This window comes from Capra hircus, chromosome 9 (assembly GCF_001704415.2).
Source record: "Capra hircus breed San Clemente chromosome 9, ASM170441v1, whole genome shotgun sequence".
NCBI classification, from domain to species: domain Eukaryota; kingdom Metazoa; phylum Chordata; class Mammalia; order Artiodactyla; family Bovidae; genus Capra; species Capra hircus.
In genome coordinates, this window is record NC_030816.1 from 36,522,217 (window position 1) to 36,543,954 (window position 21,738).

Consider the following 21,738-nt stretch of genomic DNA (forward strand, 5'->3'; position numbering starts at 1 on the left):
AATTTTTTTTTTTTAAGATGCTCTTAGAATAGCTTATTTTATGAATTCTTTTTAAAAGCCAAATTTTAACTTTGCAATAGCATTAAAATATCAGTTGACCTTGAACAATTTGGGGGTTAGGGATGCCAACCCTCTATGCAGTCGAAAATGTACCTATACTGTAATCGGCCCTCCCAATGCCTGCTTCCTTTATGTGCATGTTTCCTCCAGATCAGCGGTTCTGCATAGGATTCAGTTAGCAATAGGTGGTGTAGTTCTGTAGTATTTAATATTGAAAAAAAATCTTCAAATAAATGGACCTGTCCATCTCAAACTTATGTTGTTCAGTGATCAACTGTATACACATAGCTTTACAACAGTATCAAAAAACTAATAGTAACAATTTTTTATTAAATGTCAATGGAGCATTTTATAATAAATTTAAATAAACTATTTAAAAATTAATTATCCAATTGAATAATTGGAAGTTAGATTTATACCTCATATCTAATAAAAGAAATCAGTGGAAGTGAATGGCAACCCACTCCAGTATTCTTACTGGGAAATCCCATGGACAGAAGAGCCTCGTGGTCTACAGTCCATGGGGTCACAAAAAATTCAGACACAACTTAGCAATTAAACAACAACCAGTGAAAGTATTAACTCAGCCTACATCCTATTATTATTTATAAACTTTTAAATTTCCATCTCTTCTCAGAAAGGAATGGAGATGCAGATGTAGAGAGTGCACTTGTGGACACATTGGGGAAGGAGTGAGTGGGAGGAATGGAGAAAGTAGCATCAACATATATCCACTATCATGTATAAAATGGATAGGTGGTGAGAAGGTGCTGTATAACGTAGGGAGCACAGTCTGGCACTCTGTGGTGACCTACAGAGGTGAGGTGGTGGGGAGGGGACGGAGGCTCAGGAAGGAGGAGATATATGTATAATTATGGCTGATCTGTGTTGTTGTATGGCAGAAACCAAGACAACATTTGTAGAAGGTAAACAAAAAATAAAAGACATAAGAAAAGACAAAATATCATGTCTCTGCTCAAAAATGTGCTACAAATAAGTGTTTTTTGTGAAAGCTGAGCATTTTTAACATTGGAATTTCAGTAATCACTTGTGAGTGCCGCTGGTTGGATGATAGCAGGGAGAATGGCATGGGGGATGACAAGGAGACCTCAAAATTAGTAAGATGTAAACATGCCCTCAGTCCACACCCAAAGAGGCACTATAACTTGTCAGAAAGAAAACGGACTTTGGAATATCAAATCTGAGGCTAATTCCCAGTTCTGCTCCTGAATGAGTAGCAAGTTATTAAAACTCTGAGCTTCCGTTTTCTCACCTGTAAAATACTAATAGAATTGCCTACCTAATTGTGTTGTTAATAGTAAGTTAGATAACTATGCTGGCAGCTAGTACTGGGCCTAGCACACAGTAAGCACTTAATAAATCATGTAGTATTAGTCCTGGTGATTATAAACAATAGTGGAAAGACCTATGTACATCTCGAGATTACACAGGGCACAACCATGAACAAAGTGCCATGGAAGTGACATTTTTCTCTGGAGAGATTGGAGAAGTGTCATTTAGAACTGAGCCTTAAAGGTTTGTAGAATTTCCCCAGGCGAAGTTGGCAGGAGAACTAGGTGAAGTAAAACATGGGTAAAGGCTTGGGAACATATTGATAACAGATGCATATGGAGGCTGTGATCAACAGGAAGGATTTAGGGAGATGACACCCCAAAGCCAATAATGAAGAAACTTGGAATGTCATGACCTTTAAGGTAAGGAATTTACTAGCTTTAAGAGAGGACCCCAATTAATTTCTAGATTACACTTTTATTTCTTTTTTTTTTTTAAAGCTTCGTCTTCCTATTCATGTAACGAGTGGCAGTTTCTGTGTGTGCCATGTTCCTAGATTCCAGTAATGCATCATAGTAACCGGATACTAGCTCTGTGAGCAGAGGAACACGTCTTAGGGTCATCCACTGTTAGTTACAGCCCTAGTACCTCTCATGGAAGTCTTAGATGATCGCAGACTCACAGAGGGGCTAAATCGAGCCCCAAAATACTTTAAAATGTTTGTGCTCAGTTGCTAAGTTATGTCCAACACTCTGTGACCCTATGGTCTGTAGCCCGCCAAGCTCGTCTGTCCAAGGGATCTCCCAGGCAAGAATACTGGAGTGGGATGCCATTTCCTTCTCCAGGGGATCTTCCTGACCCAAGGATTGAACCTGCGTATCTTGCATTGGTAAGCAGATTCTTCACCACTAAGCCACCTGAGAAGTCAGTAATAAATGCTTAAGAGAGGAACATACGAATTCTTTGGATGCTCAAAAAGAATAAAGTATCACTTGTACTTGGACACATCAGGGAAATTTTTATTATTTTAATTTAATCATAATAGTAGCATCATCTCCCTCCATGTAGGTATGAGTTTCTTCTTTTTTTCCTTTCTTTTTTCTTTTTTTAAATTTATTTTTTAATTGAAGGATAATTGCTTTACAGAACTTTGTTTTCTGTCAAACGTCAACATGAATCAGCTCTACATATACATATATCCCCTCCCTTTTGAACCTCCCTCCCATCTCCCTCCTTATCCCACCCCTCTAGGTTGATACAGAGCCCCTGTATGAGTTTCCTGAGCCATACAGCAAATTCCCGTTGACTATCTATTTTACATATGTAATGTAAGTCTCCATGTTACTCTTTCCATACATTTTACCCTCTCCTCCCTCCTCCCCATGTCCATAAGACTGTTCTCTATGTCTGTTTCTCCACTGCTGTGCAGTAAATAAATTCTTCAGTACCATTTTTCTAGATTCCATTTATAAATACATTAGAATACGATATTTATATTTCTCTTTCTGGCTCACTTCACTCTGTATAATAGGTTCTAGGTTCATCCACTTCATTAGAACTGACTCAAGTGCATTCCTCTTTATGGCTGAGTAATATTCCATTGTGTATATATACCACAACTTCTTTATCCATTCATCTGTCGATAGACATCTAGGTTGCTTCCATGTTCTAGCTATTGTAAATAGTGCTGCAGTGAACAATGGGATACATGTCTCTTTTTCAGTTTTGGTTTCCTCATGGTATATGCCTAGGAGTGGGATTTCTGGGCCATATGTTGGTTTTATTCCTAGTTTTTTAAGGAATCTCCATACCATCTTATAGTGGCTGTATCAATTTACATTCCCACTAACAGTGCAAAAGTGTTCCCTTTTCTCCACACCCTCTCCAGCATTTATTGTTTGTAGACTTTTTGATGGTGGCCATTCTGACCAGTGTGAGGTGATATTTCATTGTAGTTTTGATTTGCGTTTCTCTAATAATGAGCAATGTTGAGCATCTTTCCATGTGTTTTTTAGTCATCTGTATGTCTTCTTTGGAGAAATGTCTGTTTAGGTCTTTTCCCCACTTTTTGATTGGGTTGTTTGTTTTCCTGGGATTGACTTATGAGCTGCTTGTATATTTTGGAAATTAAACCTTTGTCAGTTGTTTCATTTGCTATTATTTTCTCCCATTCCAAGGGTTGTCTTTTCACCTTGCTTATAGTTTCCTTTGCTGTGCAAAAGCTTTTAAGTTTAATCAGGTCCCATTTGTTTACTTTTGTTTTCCTCTAAGAGTTTTATAGTTTCTGATCTTACATTTAGGTCTTTAATCCATTTTGAGTTTTATCTTTGTGTATGGTGTTAGGAAGCGTTCTAATTTTATTCTTTTACATGTAGCTGTCCAGTTTTCCCAACACCATTTATTGAAGAGGCTGCCTTTGCCCCATTGTATATTCTTGCCTCCTTTGTCAAAAATAAGATACCTGTAGGTGCACGGGTTTATTTCTGGGCTTTCTATCTTGTTCCAATGGTCTATATTTCTGTTTTTGTACCAGTACCATACTATCTTGATGACTGTAACTTTGTAGTATAATCTGAAGTCAGAAAGGTTGATTCCTCCAGTTCCATTCTTCTTTCTCAAGAAAGAAGACTGCTTTGGCTATTCAGGGTCTTTTGTGTTTCCATATTAATTGTGAAGTTTTTTACTCTAGTTTTGTGAAAAATGCCCTTGGTAATTTGATACGGATCCCATTGAATCTGTAGATTGCATTGGTAGTATAGTCATTTTCACAATATTTATTCTTCCTACCCAGGAACATGGAATATCTCTCTATCTGTCTATGTTATCTTTGACTTCTTTCATCAGGGCCTTATAATTTTCTGTGTATAGTTCTTTTGTCTCCTTAGGTAAGTTTATTCCTAGATGTTTAATTTTTTTTGTTATAGTGGTGAATGGGATTGATTCCTTAATTTCTCTTACTGATTTTTCATTGTTAATATATGGAAATGCAAATAATTTCTGTGTATTGATTTTGTATCCTGCAACTTTGCTAAATTTACTGATTAGCACTAGTAACTTTCTGATACTATCTTTAGAGTTTTCTATGTACAGTATCATGTCATCTGCAAACAGTGAGAGCTTCTTCTTTTCTATCTGGATCCCTTTTATTTCCTTTTCTTCTCTGATTGCTGTAGCTAAATCCCTTTTATAAGATCTGTCTTAAACAATCACACTGTTTCTCTGGGAACCTTCCCTAAGTATTAACACTTTCTGGTTGATCTTCACTCTTCATAAACAACATGGCCCTCCTTTTTTTTTTAATAACCCCACCCTTTTAAAATTGTCCTCTCCATTGTTCTTTCACTTTCCAAAATCATCTTTAGGTTTTTCCAGTATGTTATCACCTTTTTCTTTTACACTAACTTGAGTCATATTTTTTTGTCATCATGCAATATATATTCCTTATGTAATATATATTCCTTATAAAAACACGTTTTATTTTCATGATGATGGCATTCTTTTTAACTGTCCTGTTTAAAATCTTTGTGTAACATAAAAATAATTTTTAAGTACTCTGTGTGGAAAAAGCAAGAGAGTTCCAGAAAAACATCTACTTCTGCTTTATTGATATCCCAAAGCCTTTGACTGTGTGGATTACAATAAAGTGTGGAAAATTCTTCAAGAGACGGGAATACCAGACCACCTGACCTGCCCCTTGAGAAACCTGTATGCAGGTCAAGAAGCAACAGTTAGAACTGGACATGGAACAAAAGACTGGTTCCAAATAGGAAAAGAGGTACATCAAGGCTGTATATTGTCACCCTGCTTATTTAGCTTATGTGCAGAGTACATCATGAGAAACACTGGGCTGGAGGAAGCACAAGCTGGAATCAAGATTGCCAGGAGAAATATCAGTAACTTCATATATGCAGATGACACCACCCTTATGGCAGAAAGCGAAGAAGAACTAAAGAGCCTCTTGATGAAAATGAAAGCGAAGAGTGAAAAACTTGGCTTAAAGCTCAACATTCAGAAAACCAAGATCATGGCATCCAGTCCTATCACTTCATGGCAAATAGATAGGGAAACGGTGACTGACTTTATTTTGGGGGCTCCAAAATCAGTGCAGATGGTGATAGCAGCCATGAAGTTAAAAGACGCTTACTCTTTGGAAGGAAAGTTATGACCAACCTAGTTCAGCTCAGTTCAGTCACGTCTGACTCTTTGTGACCCCATGGACTGCAGCACACCAGGCCTCCCTGTCCATCACCAACTCCCGGAGTTTACCCAAACCCATGTCCATTGAGTAGGTGATGCCATCCAACCATCTCATCCTGTCATGTCCTTCTCCTTCTGTGCTCAATCTTTCCCAGCATCAGGGTCTTTTCAGTGAGTCAGCTCTTCACATCAGGTGGCCAAAGTATTGGAGTTTCAGCTTCAACATCAGTCCTTCCAGTGAACACCCAGGACTGATCTCCTTTAGGATGGACTGGTTGGATCTCCTTGCAGTCCAAGGGACTCTCAAGAGTCATCTCCAACACCATAGTTCAAAAGCATCAATTTTTTGGTGCTCAGCCTTCTTTATAGTCCAACTCTCACATCCGTACATGACCACAGGAAAAACCATAGCCTTGATGAGATGGACCTTTGTTGGCATAGTAATGTCTCTGCTTTTTATTATGCTTTCTAGGTTGGTCATAACTTTCCTTCCAAGGAGTAAACATCTTAATTTCATGGCTGCAATCACCACCAGCAGTGATTTTGGAGCCCAGAAAAATAAAGTCAGCCACTGTGTCCACTGTTTCCCCATCTATTTGCCATGAAGTGATGGGACCAGATGCCATGATCTTAGTTTAACAGCATATTAAAAAGCAGAGACATTACCTTGCCAACAGAGGTCCGTCTAGTCAAGGCTGTGGTTTTTCCAGTGGCCATGTATGGATGTGAGAGTTGGACTGCGAAGAAAGCTGAGCACCAAAAAATCGATGCTTTTGAACTGTGGTGTTGGAGAAGACTCTTGAGAGTTCCTTGGACTGCAAGGAGATCCGACCAGTCCACTCTCCTGGGTGTTCTTTGGAAGCACTGATGCTAAAGCTGAAATTCTAGTAGTTTGGCCACCTGATGTGAAGAGCTGACTCATTTGAAAAGACCCTAATGCTAGGTAAGATTGAGGGCAGGAGGAGGGAGAAGGGGACGATAGAGGATGAGATGGTTGGATGGCATCACCGACTCAATGGACATGAGTTTGGATATGCTCCGGGAATTGGCAATAGACAGGGAGGCCTGTTGTGCTGCGGTTCATGGGGTCACAAAGAGTCGGACATGACTGAGTGGCTGAACTGAACTGAACCGTTTTCCATGGTTTATCATTTTTTCTGAATCTTGAATGAATTTTTCATTGTATACAGTCATAATGTGGTTATGTTTTACCTTTCCAACTATTATTTCTCATCTGGCTAATGTCCATTTCTACCTAGAGCCCGTATTCACCAAATCCATATGGATTTGTTGTCTTCTCTGTGCCTTTGACCTCTGTATATTATACTTTCCTAGGAAGTACTATTTATTTTCTTCTGCTAAAGCATGTCTCTCTTTTATTCCTAAAGCATTTCCAGGTAAACTAAAACTTTTTGATCAAAAGTACAACCACTACCCTTCTAAAAGTCCATTGTTAAATATGTGTTCTGTAAGTTTTTACTTTGATGCTGTAAATCCCTTACCAATAAAATAATCACATCAAATGTAGTACAGTAGTATATTATAAATATACCTTTACAACCTATTATTGATCATTGCTCCTTTTCAATATAATTTATATGTTTATAAAACTTAAGGCTTGTTTCAGTGGGCAAGAAAAGTAATGTAAGATATACAGAGAAAACATTATCTTTTTATACCCCCATCCTATTTTCATTTGTGAATTAATTAATTTGGTGGGTGTCCATTCATATGTCTCTTTTTAAACATGCACACACACACACACACCCTTTATAATATACTCCGAATAATGCTATGGAAATTGTTTTTCAATTTAATTTTTTTACATAGCTCTGTATTATGGATATCTCTGTAGATATCTTTGCAGATCTGTGCGTGTGTGTGTGTGTGTGTGTATACAGGAACAAAATCCAGTTCTTCTTGTGCCCCTCATTGGATTTCGAGAACCACACTGTACTAATGAAGTCCCGTACCTTTTTGTGTGTTGATGACTATTTTCACGTTCTTGCCTATGAATTTCCCAGTAGTCATAGAGAAAAATCCTGACAGATTTAAAGAAAAATATAACCATTTCCATACTAAATAAGATATCATAAACATTTAAAGAAAAATATAACCATTTCCATACTAAATAAGATATCATAAACAGTCAAAAGATAAAGCATAGACTAGAACAAAATATTTGCAATGTAGAAAAAAAAGACAAAGCATACTATCTTCTATATTGTAAGAGCACCTAAAAAGTAATAAGCAAAAATGCACAATAGTAAAATAGACAATATTCAAAATAGAGACATAGTTCAGTTGTCATGTATACTTGACCCAACAATTTGGCTTCTAGGAAAATATCTACAAACATATGAAATTACTTATATATATAGAGTTGTTTATTACAGCATTACTTTAAATAAGAAAAGATTAGAAACAACGTAAATACAACAAGGATTGGTTAAATAAATTACGATATTTCTAAGTAAAGGAATACTATTGCAAATGAAAAAATAAATGAGGAAACTTACTATGGATGTGAAAAAGATCTTCAGATGACCAGTGTCTTCAACTGGTCAGTATTGGCAGGACTAAAATGAAAACTGATTCACAGCAATCAGAATGAAGCCTTCTAAAGTTCCATTTACTTGATATCACAGATAAGTTAATATAATCACAGCAATAAAAATGATTTTGTTGCCTGCCTGCCTGCCCTTGTGGCATATAAATCTGAAATCTATCTGCAGTGGCACTCCTCATTCAAACTGTACATCATAGAAAATGATTTGGCTACTTTCTCCATTCTCCTAACGATAGTACTTACAGAATCATTTTAAATGCACAGAGGACAGGTTTAGGGGTTTGTTTTTGTTTTTGTTTTTGTTTTTACTTCCAATGGCTGCCATTTCCCTGAACTCTCAAATTTTAACATTCAACTTATTAATGACTTATAAAACCAGATTGCTTGGTCCCGTCCTCCTCGTTTTTGGCTCAGATGTGAGGTGATACTATTAACTGGTAATTTTAACAAGTTTCCAGAGGATACTGATGGTCTTGGTCTGGGGACACATTTTTAGAATCACTGTTTAGATCATTGGGGCTTGTTTCTCTTGAGGATCCTGGGTTAAGAGTGTTCGGAAGAATTGAGAGCAAAACAAATAAATGGCTATGGTGGTTAGAGTCATAACATGAACACCACGACATAAACTTCCTCACCCTCAAGCCTTATTCTTTAATCACTGCAATAGCCAATAGCATCTCCTATTGGACACCTATCTGCCATATTGTATCTTTTTCAGTTATGTCTATTCTTAGTCTTCCTTCTTAGTGGAAATGTCTAGGGAAGAGAGTTTCATTCAAGATTTTACAGTCAATCTTTGGCCTTCCTCCTGTTCTGAGATAATCTCAGGCTTAAATATTTTTGTTAATCTTTTTTTATTCCTAGTTCATCTGGCACAACACCCTTACAAGGTTGTTGAAGTGTTCTTTTTAATTATTTTCTGTGGTGTAAGATGGGGATTCCCAGGTGACTCAGCAGTAAAGAATCTGCCTGCCAGTGCTAGAGACACGGGTTCAATCCCTGGGTTGGGAAAATCCCCTGAAGAGGAAATGGCAACCCACTCTAGTATTCTGGCCTGGAAAATTCCATGGACGGAGGAACCTGGCAGGCTATACGGTCCAAGGGGTCTCAGAGAGTTGGACATTACTGAGCATGCATGCACCAAGCACATGGTGTTAGATACGCATGCACTTGCGTAGAGGAGGAATAAATGTTTATATAGGTGACAATTTATACTACTCATTCACTGATCTAACCCTTTGGTCTTTGGGGTCAAATTAATTTTATTAATGTTTATTACCTTTATCATGGTGTTAATACTTACCAGCTTTGACTAAGGGTCTCCAAGTTCCTATACAAAGAGTTTTAGCATCTCCTTTTCACTTTCATGCATTGGAGAAGGAAATGGCAACCCACTCCAGTGTTCTTGCCTGGAGAATCCCATGGGCAAGGGAGCCTGGTGGGCTGCAGTCCATGGGGTCGCTAAGAGTCAGACAGGACTGAGCGACTTCACTGTCACTTTCACTTGAACTTGTTAGAAGTGCAAATTCTTGTCTTGCCTCAAACTTAACTTATAGAAAGGGTATTGAGGGAAGGAGCAATGGTTTGTGTTTTTAACAAGCCTGCCAGGTGATTTTGATGGTTCTAAAATTTGAGCACTGTTGTCTTATTAAATGTAGTGGTTCACTTACACGATATCCTTTAATCCTTACAGTAATCCTGTGACACTGGTAACTATGTCATAGAGGAAATGAGGATCAGAGATAAAATAATTTGTTCCCAATCACACTGCTATTTAACGAACTTCAAAGTAGAATTGTCTTTTTAAGATAATATGTCCTTCTTTCCTTTGAATACACTGAAACAGTATCAGTTACTTTAGCATTTTGGTACTGTGAGTGATTGTTGTCTGAACTTTTACTTTTCATTAATTTTAATCAGCATCTTATTTGAAGAACAGTTTCTTTAACAAGCCAAATAACAGAACCAGAACTTAGATTCACATGCTTTCTTTCCTAGTCCAGAACTGATTCCCTGGTACATTCTTAAATTAAATGGCTTTTTAAACTAAAAATAAGTATATAAAATATTTTTAATTCCATTAACCTAACAAACCCCGAGTTAAAAACATAAGCATTTCAAGAAAACAGTTAAAACTTATCAGCATTATTAACTTGAATCTACTCTTCTAATCTTATTTTAATGACACATGCCCATTTAACTGCTGTTTGGTTACCAGCAGTGTTTCTAAGATTAATTTGGAGTTATTTCTGCCAAATGAAACAGTGCTGTCCTCTCTGTTAGTTATCATTTTCATATGAGCCTATTTAAATTAATTAACCAAATTAGCAAACCATAAAATCCAGTATGTTTATAGAGACCCAAAACCTTGTAATGGCTTCTGTTGAAGACTCTAGACAGAAAATTCTTAATAAGAAAAAGAGTTTATTTTACTGAACAAGACATGATGTATTCTTTAATAAAAAGAAATTGCTACTTTAAGTTGTAACTAATATTTCTCTTGGCTGCAGTAAAAAATAATTTGCAAAATGATAAGTTGACAAGTCAGACTGAAATAATTAATGAAGATTTAGGGTCGTATTTTATTTTCCCTTATGTTTTCCTTATCTGTTATTTTAACAGGATTTATATAATATAGTATTTGAGTTATGGAGAATAAAAATCTTGTTGTATTCTAAAACTCTTGCCCATCTGGAAAATGACCTTGAGGCAATATTAATTATATAAAATATCTTAATAATATCTGATATTTCATGTGTATAGGTAAATAAAGATAGGTTATTAGGGAATCTTTGTAGTGGTGATTTTACTTATGTTTCCTTTTGAACTCCTTTTACTTTAGAAAAAGAAAACTAAGTTGGTGGTAATCATTAACTGTTTTCACACAGTAATACAGTGGTGATCTCAATAGTTGTTAATAATTCAGGTTTTTTTTTTAGACTTTAATGCATTTTATTTATTTTATCTATATATGTATTCATTTATTTTGGTTATAGGAAAGACAGATTTTATATCTGTGTTTAGTTGATTGACAATATTGTATTAATTTCAAATTCAGTTTTTAGCCCCTACTGCTTGATATTTTCACTCAGTCGGTTTTAGGGAAGGACTGAGAAATCTATTTTAACAAGCCCCAGCAGTAATTCTGCGGAAGTGGCCCCTGGGCCTCTGTGTAAGAAACTTTGAAAGAGAATCTACTTCTTCAAGCTAACACACTGAAACCACCAGGGCTAAATACTCTGTAGACTACCATAGCTTTTTCCATGCAGACTACACCCAGCTTCTACAACCAGGAAGAGTCAATTCCTAGTGATTCTATCTTGCCATAACAGTGTGTGCTCCAGTTCGGTGCCTTGGACATGTTTCTCATAGTTTCCCTGGTGCTTTGGCCACTGTTTGGCACTCAGTAGGTATGTGTATACATCTTGGCAAGGATGAATAAAGGAAACCAACTAGCTCCATGTTTAGCATTGCTGTTTATCCACACTTCATCTGTCTTTTGGATCAGTTCCCTAAATTATTTCCAGTTTTATCTCCCTCCTTAAATTGTATAAAAGGGATCATGCCTTATCGATTTTCATATGTCTCCCAACAGTATTTTACACACACATGTCCAATAAATATATGTTAAGTAAAAAAAAAAATATTTTGTGCTTATTTAATCCATCACGCAAGATTCCCATCTCTATGAGGATAGGAACTTTGTCTCTTTTTCACAGCAGTTTTCTTAAAGCTTGGTAGTTACTACATGCCCAGAAACGTTTAAGCAAATTAATAAAATACAAGTAATTTAAGTAAATAAAATAATAAAATATAACTTCATTCTAATTGAGATTTTCTTAAAATTTAATGTTGGGGTAAATGAGATTTTGTGCGTGATCAAATATATTTTTATATAAAAGAAAAAATTCTGCCTTAATGACCCTTTAAAAAGAAATTCATAGTTGAAATGCCCTTACCTTTGAGAAGACAGGATGGTGGAATTTGACAGATTATAAATTGGTGAAGCTTCAGCACGGCATTATGGTTAACAGAATATTATATCTAAATTAGTATTAAACAATTTATGTCAGGAATTATGAAAATATCATAATAACATAATGTCAACATATCTTTGTCATCCTCTGCGGTAAAGATGACTCCTTAGAAAGATAGAAAGCCTGTGAAAAGCGGATTTATTTTTTGGTTTGTTTGTTTTTTGGTGGGGGTGGTTGAAAATAAGGTAGTCAAAAAGTTTTCTAAGTATCCATGAAACTTACTGAAATACATTTTATTATCATTCCCTTCAGAAATAAGCTTATGATCATACTTTTTTTCAAATCACGTTAGTATCAGAAAATAAGTGCAGTCAGTCAGTCCAGCCAGTCAGTCACATCCAACTATTTGCAACCCCATGGACTGCAGCACAACTGCAGCCTGCCAGGCTTCCCTGTCCGTCACCAACGCCCAGAGCTTGCTCAAACTTATTCCATCAAGTCAGTGATGCCATCCAACCATCTCATCCTCTGTCATCCACTTGTCCTCCTGCCTTCAATCTTTCCCAGCATCTGGGTCTTTTCCAGTGAGTCAGCTCTTCGCATCAGGTGTCCAGAATATTGGAGTTGCAGCTTCAGCCTCAGTCCTCCTAATGAACATTCAGGACTGATGTCCTTTAGGATGGACTGGTTGGATCTCCTTGCAGTCCAAGGGACTCTCAAGAGTCTTCTTCAACACCACAGTTCAAAAGCATCAATTCTTCGGCTCTCAGCTTTCTTTATAGTCCAACTCTCACATCCATACATGACTACTGGAAAAACCATAGCTTTGACTAGATGGACCTTTGTTGGCAAAGTAATGTCTCTGCTTTTCAATATGCTATCTAGGTTGATCATAGCATTTCTTCCAAGGAGCGAGCGTCTTTTAATTTCATGGCTGCAGTCACCATCTGCAGTGATTTTGGAGCCCCCAAAAATAAAGTCTGTCACTGTTTCCATTGTTTCCCCCTCTATTTGCCTTGAAGTGATGGGACCGGATGCCATGATCTTACTTTTCTGAATGTTGAGTTTTAAGTCAACTTTTTCACTCTCCTCTTCCATTTTCATCAAGAGACTCTTTAGTTCTTCTTCACTTTCTGCCATAAGGGTGATGTCATCTGCATATCTGAGGATATTGGTATTTCTCCTAGCAATCTTGAGTCCAGCTTCATCCAGCCCGGCATTTCGCATTATGTACTCTGCATATAAATTAAATAAGCAGGGTGACAATATACAGCCTTGAGGTACTCCTTTCCCAATTTGGAACCTGTGTGTTGCATGTCCAGCTCTAATTGTTGCTTCTTGACCTGCACACAGATTTCTCAGAAGGCAGGTGGTCTGGGATTCCCATCTCTCTCAGAATTTTCCACAGTTTGTTGTGATCCACACAGTTAAAGGCTTTGGCGTAGTCAATAAAGCAGAAGTAGATGTTTTTCTGGATCTCTTTTGCTTTTTTGATGATCCAGCAGATGTTGGCAATTTGATCTCTGGTTCTTCTGCCCTGAACTGAATCACTGAGTTAGCCAAAAAGTTCATTCAGCTTTGCCATTCAGTGGTACAGAAAAACCTGAACAGACTTTTTTGCCAACCCAATACAAGGTTCAGTTCAGTTCAGTTCAGTCGCTCAGTCATGTCCGACTCTTTACGACCCCATGAGTTCCAGTACGCCAGGCCTCCCTGTCCATCACCAACTCCCAGAGTTCATACAAACTCATGTCGACCAAGTCGGTGATGTCATCCAGCCATCTCATCCTCGGTCGTCCCCTTCTCCTCCTGCCCCCAATCCCTCCCAGCATCAGAGTCTTTTCCAATGAGTCAGCTCTTCACATGAGGTGGCCAAAGTACTGGAGTTTCAGCCTCAACATCAATCCTTCCAGTGAATACTCAGGACTGATGTCCTTTAGAATGGACTGGTTGGATCTCCTTGCAGTCCAAGGGACTCTCAAGAGTCTTCTCCAACACCACAGTTCAAATGCATCAATTGTTTGGCGCTCAGTTTTCTTCACAGTCCAACTTTCACATCCATACATGACCACTGGAAAAACCATAGCCTTGACTAGACGGACCTTTGTTGGCAAAGTGATGTGTTTGCTTTTCAACGTGCTATCTAGTTTGGTCATAACTTTCCTTCTAAGGAGTAAGCGTCTTTTAATTTCATGGCTGCAGTCACCATCTGCAGTCATTTTGGAGCCCCCCAAAATAAAGTCTGACACTATTTCCAGTTTCCTCATCTATTTGCCATGAAGTAATGGGACCAGATGCCATGATCTTCGTTTTCTGAATGTTGAGCTTTAAGCCAACTTTTTCACTCTCCTCTTTCACTTTCATCAAGAGGCTCTTTAGTTCTTCTTTGCTTTCTGCCATAAGGGTGGTGTCATCTGCATATCTGAGGTTATTGATATTTCTCCTGGCAGTCTTGATTCCAGCTTGTGCTTCTTCCAGCCTGTTTCTCATGATGTACTCTGCATAAAAGTTAAATAAGTAGAGTGACAATATCCAGCCTTGACGTACTCCTTTTCCTATTTGGAACCAGTCTGTTGTTCCATGTCCAGTTCTAACTGTGCTTCCTGCCCTGCATATAGGTTTCTCGAGAGGCAAGTCAGATGGTCTGGTATTCCCATCTCTTGAAGAATTTTCCACAGTTTATTGTGATCCACACAGTCAAAGGTTACTATGGTCAATTATATGGCATGAGCTCTAGTTTCTGTATCATTCTGTCTCCTTTCTGGTCAGATACCAGACCTCCTTCCCATTATCACTTTTGTTGAAAGTGTATGCAGGTCAAAATGATCTCTTACTCAGGTCAACTCCCTTTAGCGTATTAATTTTCTGACTGAAAGCAGTCTGTTACATATCCTTCTGTATGTGTAGCCTGAGATAACACCAAAGTTCCAGCTTCTGGGAAAACACTGTTGACGGGAAAACATGGAGAGATACTGGAAAGAGAGGCAAGAATTAGGAATTAGTCATGGCTCTTTCAGAAGGCTGAGGTTGAACTGTGAAGGGAGGGGACAGGAGAGTGGAGACCAAAGAAGAAACATCACATAGAAGAGAAGGCAGGACCTGATAGACAGCAAATGCAGACTGCCAGTCACTCTCTGATTTTACTCTCTTTTTTGCCTTCACATTGCCTGACTACTATCCCTGAAAGGACTTTTATCCTCTTCCTCTTGACAAAGCATCCAGACACTCAACTTCCCCTAATTCAGATTTCCACTGTCACTTTGTAGAAAGGCTGCCACAACAGAAAATTCCAAATACCTCTCTAGAAGCTTTGTCTTCTCCAGCAGTCCCCTGAACTCTATTTTAAATGGTTGTTCTTAGACACAGTTTCATCCAAAGAAAAGTGATCTTTATTGTTTTCAGTTTCCTTAAACATCTTAATGATACTGGCAGTTTTATTGACTAGGGACAATAAGGCTCTAGTATGTGTTTTATACTCGTAATATATGATTGTGCTAATGAATCACATCATCAGAAGAAAAATGCATACATTAAATTTCACATTTTATATAATCCATTAATTTCATTTTGACTTCTGCCTATTTTTAGGATTAATGATAAACAAAAGCATAGGATTGACTTTTATTTAACTTGCCTTTATCCAAATGCAGTTTGTTCTAAAATAAGCAAATGTTGACATGTTCATAAGCTAGAGGGTTATTTTGAAAAGTTAATAGTTGTTTATATACTGTGATTTCCAGACCAATATTAAACTATCTCTTAATGAATGTGAATATTAAATCCACTGTTTTCCTTTATTTTAGGTGATGGTGTTTGTACATGCTAGAAATGCCACTGTAAGAACAGCTATGTCTCTAATAGAGAGAGCCAAGAATAATGGCCATATTTCCTACTTTTTACCTACTCAAGGACCTGAATATGGACATGCAGAAAAACAGGTAGGGAACAAATGACAAAACAGTACAAGAACTAAAATACATAATGTGCCAGATATTTTATATATGGAAGATCCATGGTCTCTAATTTCCAATAAGTTAAATTATAGAAATATCATGTTATAATTTTACTTTTTTCTTGACTTTCAAAGGATCTCAGTGCTTGATGTGTTCAGTTAGCACTTTTTTCTATGTGATTATAATTGTAATATTTAGTTCTCTTTAAAATATAGTTAAAGTGTAAAATACAGTTAAATATTCTAAAATCTGTTAATGTCTAATGGATTCTTCTTTTAAAGATAAGTTTTTTTTAGGGTCAGCACGGACAGACGTAATTAGCATAAACAAAAGCTCTTTTTAAAAAAAACGTTTTATATTTGAGTGTAACCAATTAACACTGTACAGTAGTTTCAGGTGGACAGCAGAGGGACTCCGCCATACATACACATGTATCCGTTCTCCCGCAAGCTCCCCTCCCATTCATGCTGCCATATAACACTGAGGAGTGAAAGAGTCGTATCTGACTCTTTGAAGCCCCATAGCCTGTAGCCCACCAGTCTCCTCTGTCCATGGGCTTTTCCAGGCAAGAATACTGGCGTGGGTAGCCATTCCCGTCTCCAAGGGATTTTCCCAACCCAGGGATCAAACCCTGGCCTCCCACGTTGCAGGCAGATTCTTTGCCATGTGAGCCACCAGGGAATTCCCTGTAGATAACATAAACATAAAAGCTCTTTTTGAGAGTATAAATTTGAGACCCAAAAGATTCAGAACAACTGCCTTGCTATTCAGTATATACTCAAAGGGCCTGAAAAGTCTGGGTCCTTGTTACAAAGGCAAAACCTTACCCACCCCTACCCCTGCCATGATTTACTGCCTCCTAATCTGCATTTCTGCTTGATCTCCAGAGGATTTCTGCACATGATAGTTTGAGAAGCACATCTATAGGTTATTTGGGTATGGATAGTATTCAAAGTCCAGTACTCTTGCCTGGGAAATTCCATGGACGGAGGAGCCTGGTGGGCTGCAGTCCACGGGGTCGCACAGAGTCGGACACGACTGAGCGACTTCACTTTCACTTTTCACTTTCCTGCATCGGAGAAGGAAATGGCAACCCATGAATCCCAGGGACGGGGGAGCCTGGTGGGCTTCCGTCTATGCGGTCACACAGAGTCAGACACGACTGAAGTGACTTAGCAGCAGCAGCAGTATTCAAAGATTTACCAAAGATTTTGTTTACTCATATCAAATGATGATTTCCATAGAGTAGACAGACTACAGCCTGAGGGCCAAAGGTGGCAATTTTTGTAATTAGTTTGTTTTTTGTAATTAGTTTAATTAAAAAACAGTCAGAGCCCTTCCTTTATCTTCTATGGAAGTCTTTACACATGGGGGGAAAATTGAGTACTTTCTATTGAGATTTATGGCTCACAAAACCGAAAATGCCCTTTATCCCATTTGCAGAAAATTTTGCTTTGATTTAAAGCTATACAAATAAATTGTTAATTTAAAAAAAAGTGTATGCATAAAATGGTGGGAACTTCAAAATATTTTGTATGCATAAGATTGAACTGATAGTTGCTGAGCAGCTGCTGCATATGCTCTGTACCTTCATACTTACTAGCTTAATAAGATGTATTTGGTTATTAGGATTGTGCTGTAAATTTTACCATTTTATATTGATATTTTAAATTCTATCTGTGATAATCTGATACAGGTTGTTTTGAATGTCAGATTCTCTTTCACTGTAACTACAAAATTTATCCATTTTTTTTCTCTTTATAAAATTGTCTATTACATACCACTTATTATGCAGCTTTGTATTCTTCCAGTTATCTATTAATTATAAATTTATGAGAGTCTTTGAAAAGTAAGGTCAGCGTTCATAAGTCTTGTTTCATTTTCTTTGGAAACACAGAGCAGCTCTATTGTGTTTAAAAGCCAAGCCTTGAGAGCCACCTTGTGGATTTCTGGTTATTTCATAGCTCTCCATTCTGAGAGTCATTGCTATTCTAAATCATACAAGTTTATTGTTTCATTGTGATAATAATATTCAGTATTTATCAAGAGTTTACTTGAGCCAGGCATTGTTTTCATTGCTCTCTATTACTTATTCAGTGGTCACAACTTATGATGAGGTTTGTACTGTTGTTATCTCTTGGTGTGACATGTATGCATAAGTAATTCAAATATAGCATTAAATAGTCTAAAGCATATAGAAATAGTTTATGTAGAGACATTTTCAAATGATATTTATTTAAGGCCACACCACCAAACATGTAATCACAGAACACTAAGCTGAAAAAAAAAAAAAAAAAAAAAAGCAGAGAAATGTAGAGTTTTCCTACAGTTAGGTAGACTTGGAAACCCATCATTTTATTGGACCTTTTTCTGGATATTTTTATTATACTTGATTTTTATCCTGACCTACTTGTTATTATTTTTTTGAACAAGGGTGGATTCCACAGAGATTTATTAATAAGTACATGTTTTCAAGGAACATTGTCCTTTTCTCCGTTATATTTTTTAATATAGTATTTGGCTGATCGTAGCTACCCTAAAATTTGTTTGCCTTTTGAAGAGCTGTTCTCACTTTAATTATCTCATTTGACAGAATGCCACTATTTTGTCTTTTAAAGATTCTCATCCCTATTTTACAAATAAGAAAACTGAGAAAAAAGAATAAATTTTCCCAGAGACTCCCATGTAGTAAGTGGAGCTGTGATTTGAGTTAGTCTGACTCCGAAGTCTACCTTTTCACCACCCATTTCACAAACAGTGCACCCTGTTTGTTCAAAAGTGAATATATCAAACCCAACCTGTGGTTTGCTAAAGGCTTTAGAGCTTTGAGTCTGTGGTTTTGTTTTGTTTTTTTAATTAAATGGAAGAACATTTCTTAGGCCCAGCTATATCCTAAAGAAAGACTTAAAACAGTTGGCCCCTCCACCGTGGAAATTATTTTATAACAAAAGATAGTAATCTTTCTGAATGTTTTCTCAAAGCTCTAGAATTTTAGTTTATTCTTCTAGTACAGGATATATGTTTGTTCCTATTCCTTGAAATGCCGTTTAAACTTGAATAGTATTAACTTTCAAGCAATCGAAGGACACTATTACCATGGTGGTAGGAGATATTTCTTCTCACAAATTTGAAAAATGGAAAATTAAGTATTCAAAACATGAAAATTAGAAGGTAAATTTGCTATGGTAGTACATAACACTTTAGTCTCATGACTCCTATTGATGGAAATACAGCTCAATACCTATGGTGCCATAGCCATACGTTACGCCTAAGTGTTTAAAGTAACCACCTCAATTCCTAACTCACCAAGTATGGTTTTTAAAAAGCATTTCTTCACAGTTTTATTCAATGTACAGTCACTTTATTTGTTAAATGATAAATAAGATTCATTACGGATTCTTTTTCATGGAGTTGGGTGAGTGGTGTGTGTATATAATAAGGCTATGTCTGTACCTTAATCACAGCTGAAATTGAATCTCTTCTTCCCAGTACCAGTTATATTTCAAGACCCCTCATGCCAGTCCCATTTTTTATTTCAAATTCACTCCCAGCTGCAAAACCAACTGTTATTTCCAAATTGTCCACTGAAACAGGAAAATACAGAACAGAAAATGAAGTACTCTGAGAGTAACTTAAGCTATAAAGATGGTACTTGCAGTTCTCCTAGAGGAAGGGAGCATCTCAGGAATTCCAAATGAGGCCCAAAGTAAGAGGGCACATTGACAAAAAACTTTGGCTCTGACTTGAAGCCTTAAACACCTAAACTTTCTCTTCTATCAAGTGGAATAATAATGGGGTAAATAATACCTGTTCTAGTAGTTTACTGTGAGAGACAAATGGAATGATATATGAAATTATTTTGGAAACTAGCTGAAAAATGATAAAACATTACATGTCGTATTATGGTAATCTACTTCTAGAAATTTACTTTGCATATTATTGTCACCCTCTCCCACAGAGAAACTCTTCTTAAGAAATCACTATTTTCGATAAGATAGAACATACTTTAGGGAATAGCAGCAGTAGATTATGTTTATTCGTAGAAGTTATCATTAGGGATACACACATTTTCATTGGGTAAGCGATTGTCTTTAATTACAATTTTAAGTTGAATAAATTATTCTAATTAGAATCTTCAGATTCTGTTTCACTCTCCATCTCAGTGAAATAAATTCTTTCCTTTAGGGACAAAACTTTTAACAGGCATTAAATATTTTAGTACTAAGATGGGTATTCCCACCCACTCTGTACCATATTTCTCCGATTTATGGACACCAATGTGGTTCAATTTTTTATATATATTAGTGATATTAAAAGTTTTCCTTATAAGTTGATATGAGCTTCCATGGTAGCTCAGGCAGTAAAGAAATCACCTGCAGTGCAGGAGACCTGGGTCAGGAAGATCCCCTGGAGGAGGGCATGGCAACCCACTCCAGTATTCTTGCCTGGAGAATCCTGTGGACAGAGGAGCCTGGCAGGCTACAGTCCTTTGGGGTTGCAAAGAGTCAGACATGACTGAGTGACTAACACACACAGGTAGATATGGTCTATCATGCAGCAAGTCTCATGAATGTAGTTATTAGGGATATCTATTAAGCAAATCAGAACACTAGGAAAAAGCCAGTAACGGTATGTACCCTCAAGCTACTTTGAAGTATTATTTTATGACTTTTTAATATTATCTGTATCTACCAACCATCTCCTGTTTTCATAGGTTAGCTTTAGCCTTTGCCTAAGTTCTAGGAATTGGGATTTGCTATAAGTTAACAGATGCTTAATATTGATAGCCTTAATTATTTCTGTTGTAGCAGCTTTCCAGCATCACGATAGCCTAATAAAATTAGAATTTCCTCTTCCAGGAATAGATGATATCTGTTAGCTAAAGAGAGTAGCAGGTACCTAATAACCCCCTTTCTCTTACTTTTTTACTTTAAATAAGTATAAAATATCTCAGAGTTTATTCTTTCCTCAGGCATATCAACCCCCTTTCCTTCTGAAGGCTAATATATTAATTCTGCTGTCTGTCTGTAACCTCATAAAAAGAATGTTAAAAGTATATTAACTTTTAAATGAAATCAAAGAAAATTAATTAAACAATAGATCTGAGTGTTCAATTGGATTTTTGGAGGCATAACTTTTTCATTTTCAAAGGGAAATAGTCGCTTTAGCATAAAGACTGAATCCAGGCAAACCTGGGTTTTAATCTTGACTCACATACTCTAACATATCAGTCTTTTGCCTTCCTTGGGCTACAATTTGTCATAAACAAAATGAAAATGAGGTAACATAGATCTTGCCAGTCACATAGTAAACACTGTAAATGGTTATGTATGAACTTTGAAGTTAAAGAAGATGACAGCTTTAAAGATTGATGTGACAACATTTAAATTTGAAGATTTTGGACAACAAAAAATATATTGAATTGTAAAAAGTAATAAATAGGTTGGGGAAATATTAGTCACAAATACAACAGACTAGTTAATATCTATATCTTTAGATGTTGTACTTATTATGTTTAATAACTAAAACATGGTTTTCAATAAGTAAACGAAGAAAAGAAGGAAATAAAATAGATAAACTATGGGAAAAAATCACTAAAGTTGTATACATTAATAGACTGTATATTCTTAAACCCAATAAATAATCAAACACTAAAAATGATAATGTCAAATTCTGAAGGTGATTGAGG

At 36.7% G+C, this 21,738-nt stretch overlaps 1 protein-coding gene across 1 annotated transcript in view; it reads left to right on the forward strand.

Annotated features, from left to right (window-relative positions):
• The window catches only part of ASCC3 (activating signal cointegrator 1 complex subunit 3), a 345,247-nt gene that overhangs the window by 177,567 nt on the left and 145,942 nt on the right, over positions 1–21,738 (forward strand). Inside the window, exon 14 of the mRNA XM_018053127.1 lies at positions 15,900–16,034. Coding sequence (XP_017908616.1) covers positions 15,900–16,034 — 135 coding nt within the window. The remainder of the gene's footprint in view (positions 1–15,899; positions 16,035–21,738) is intronic.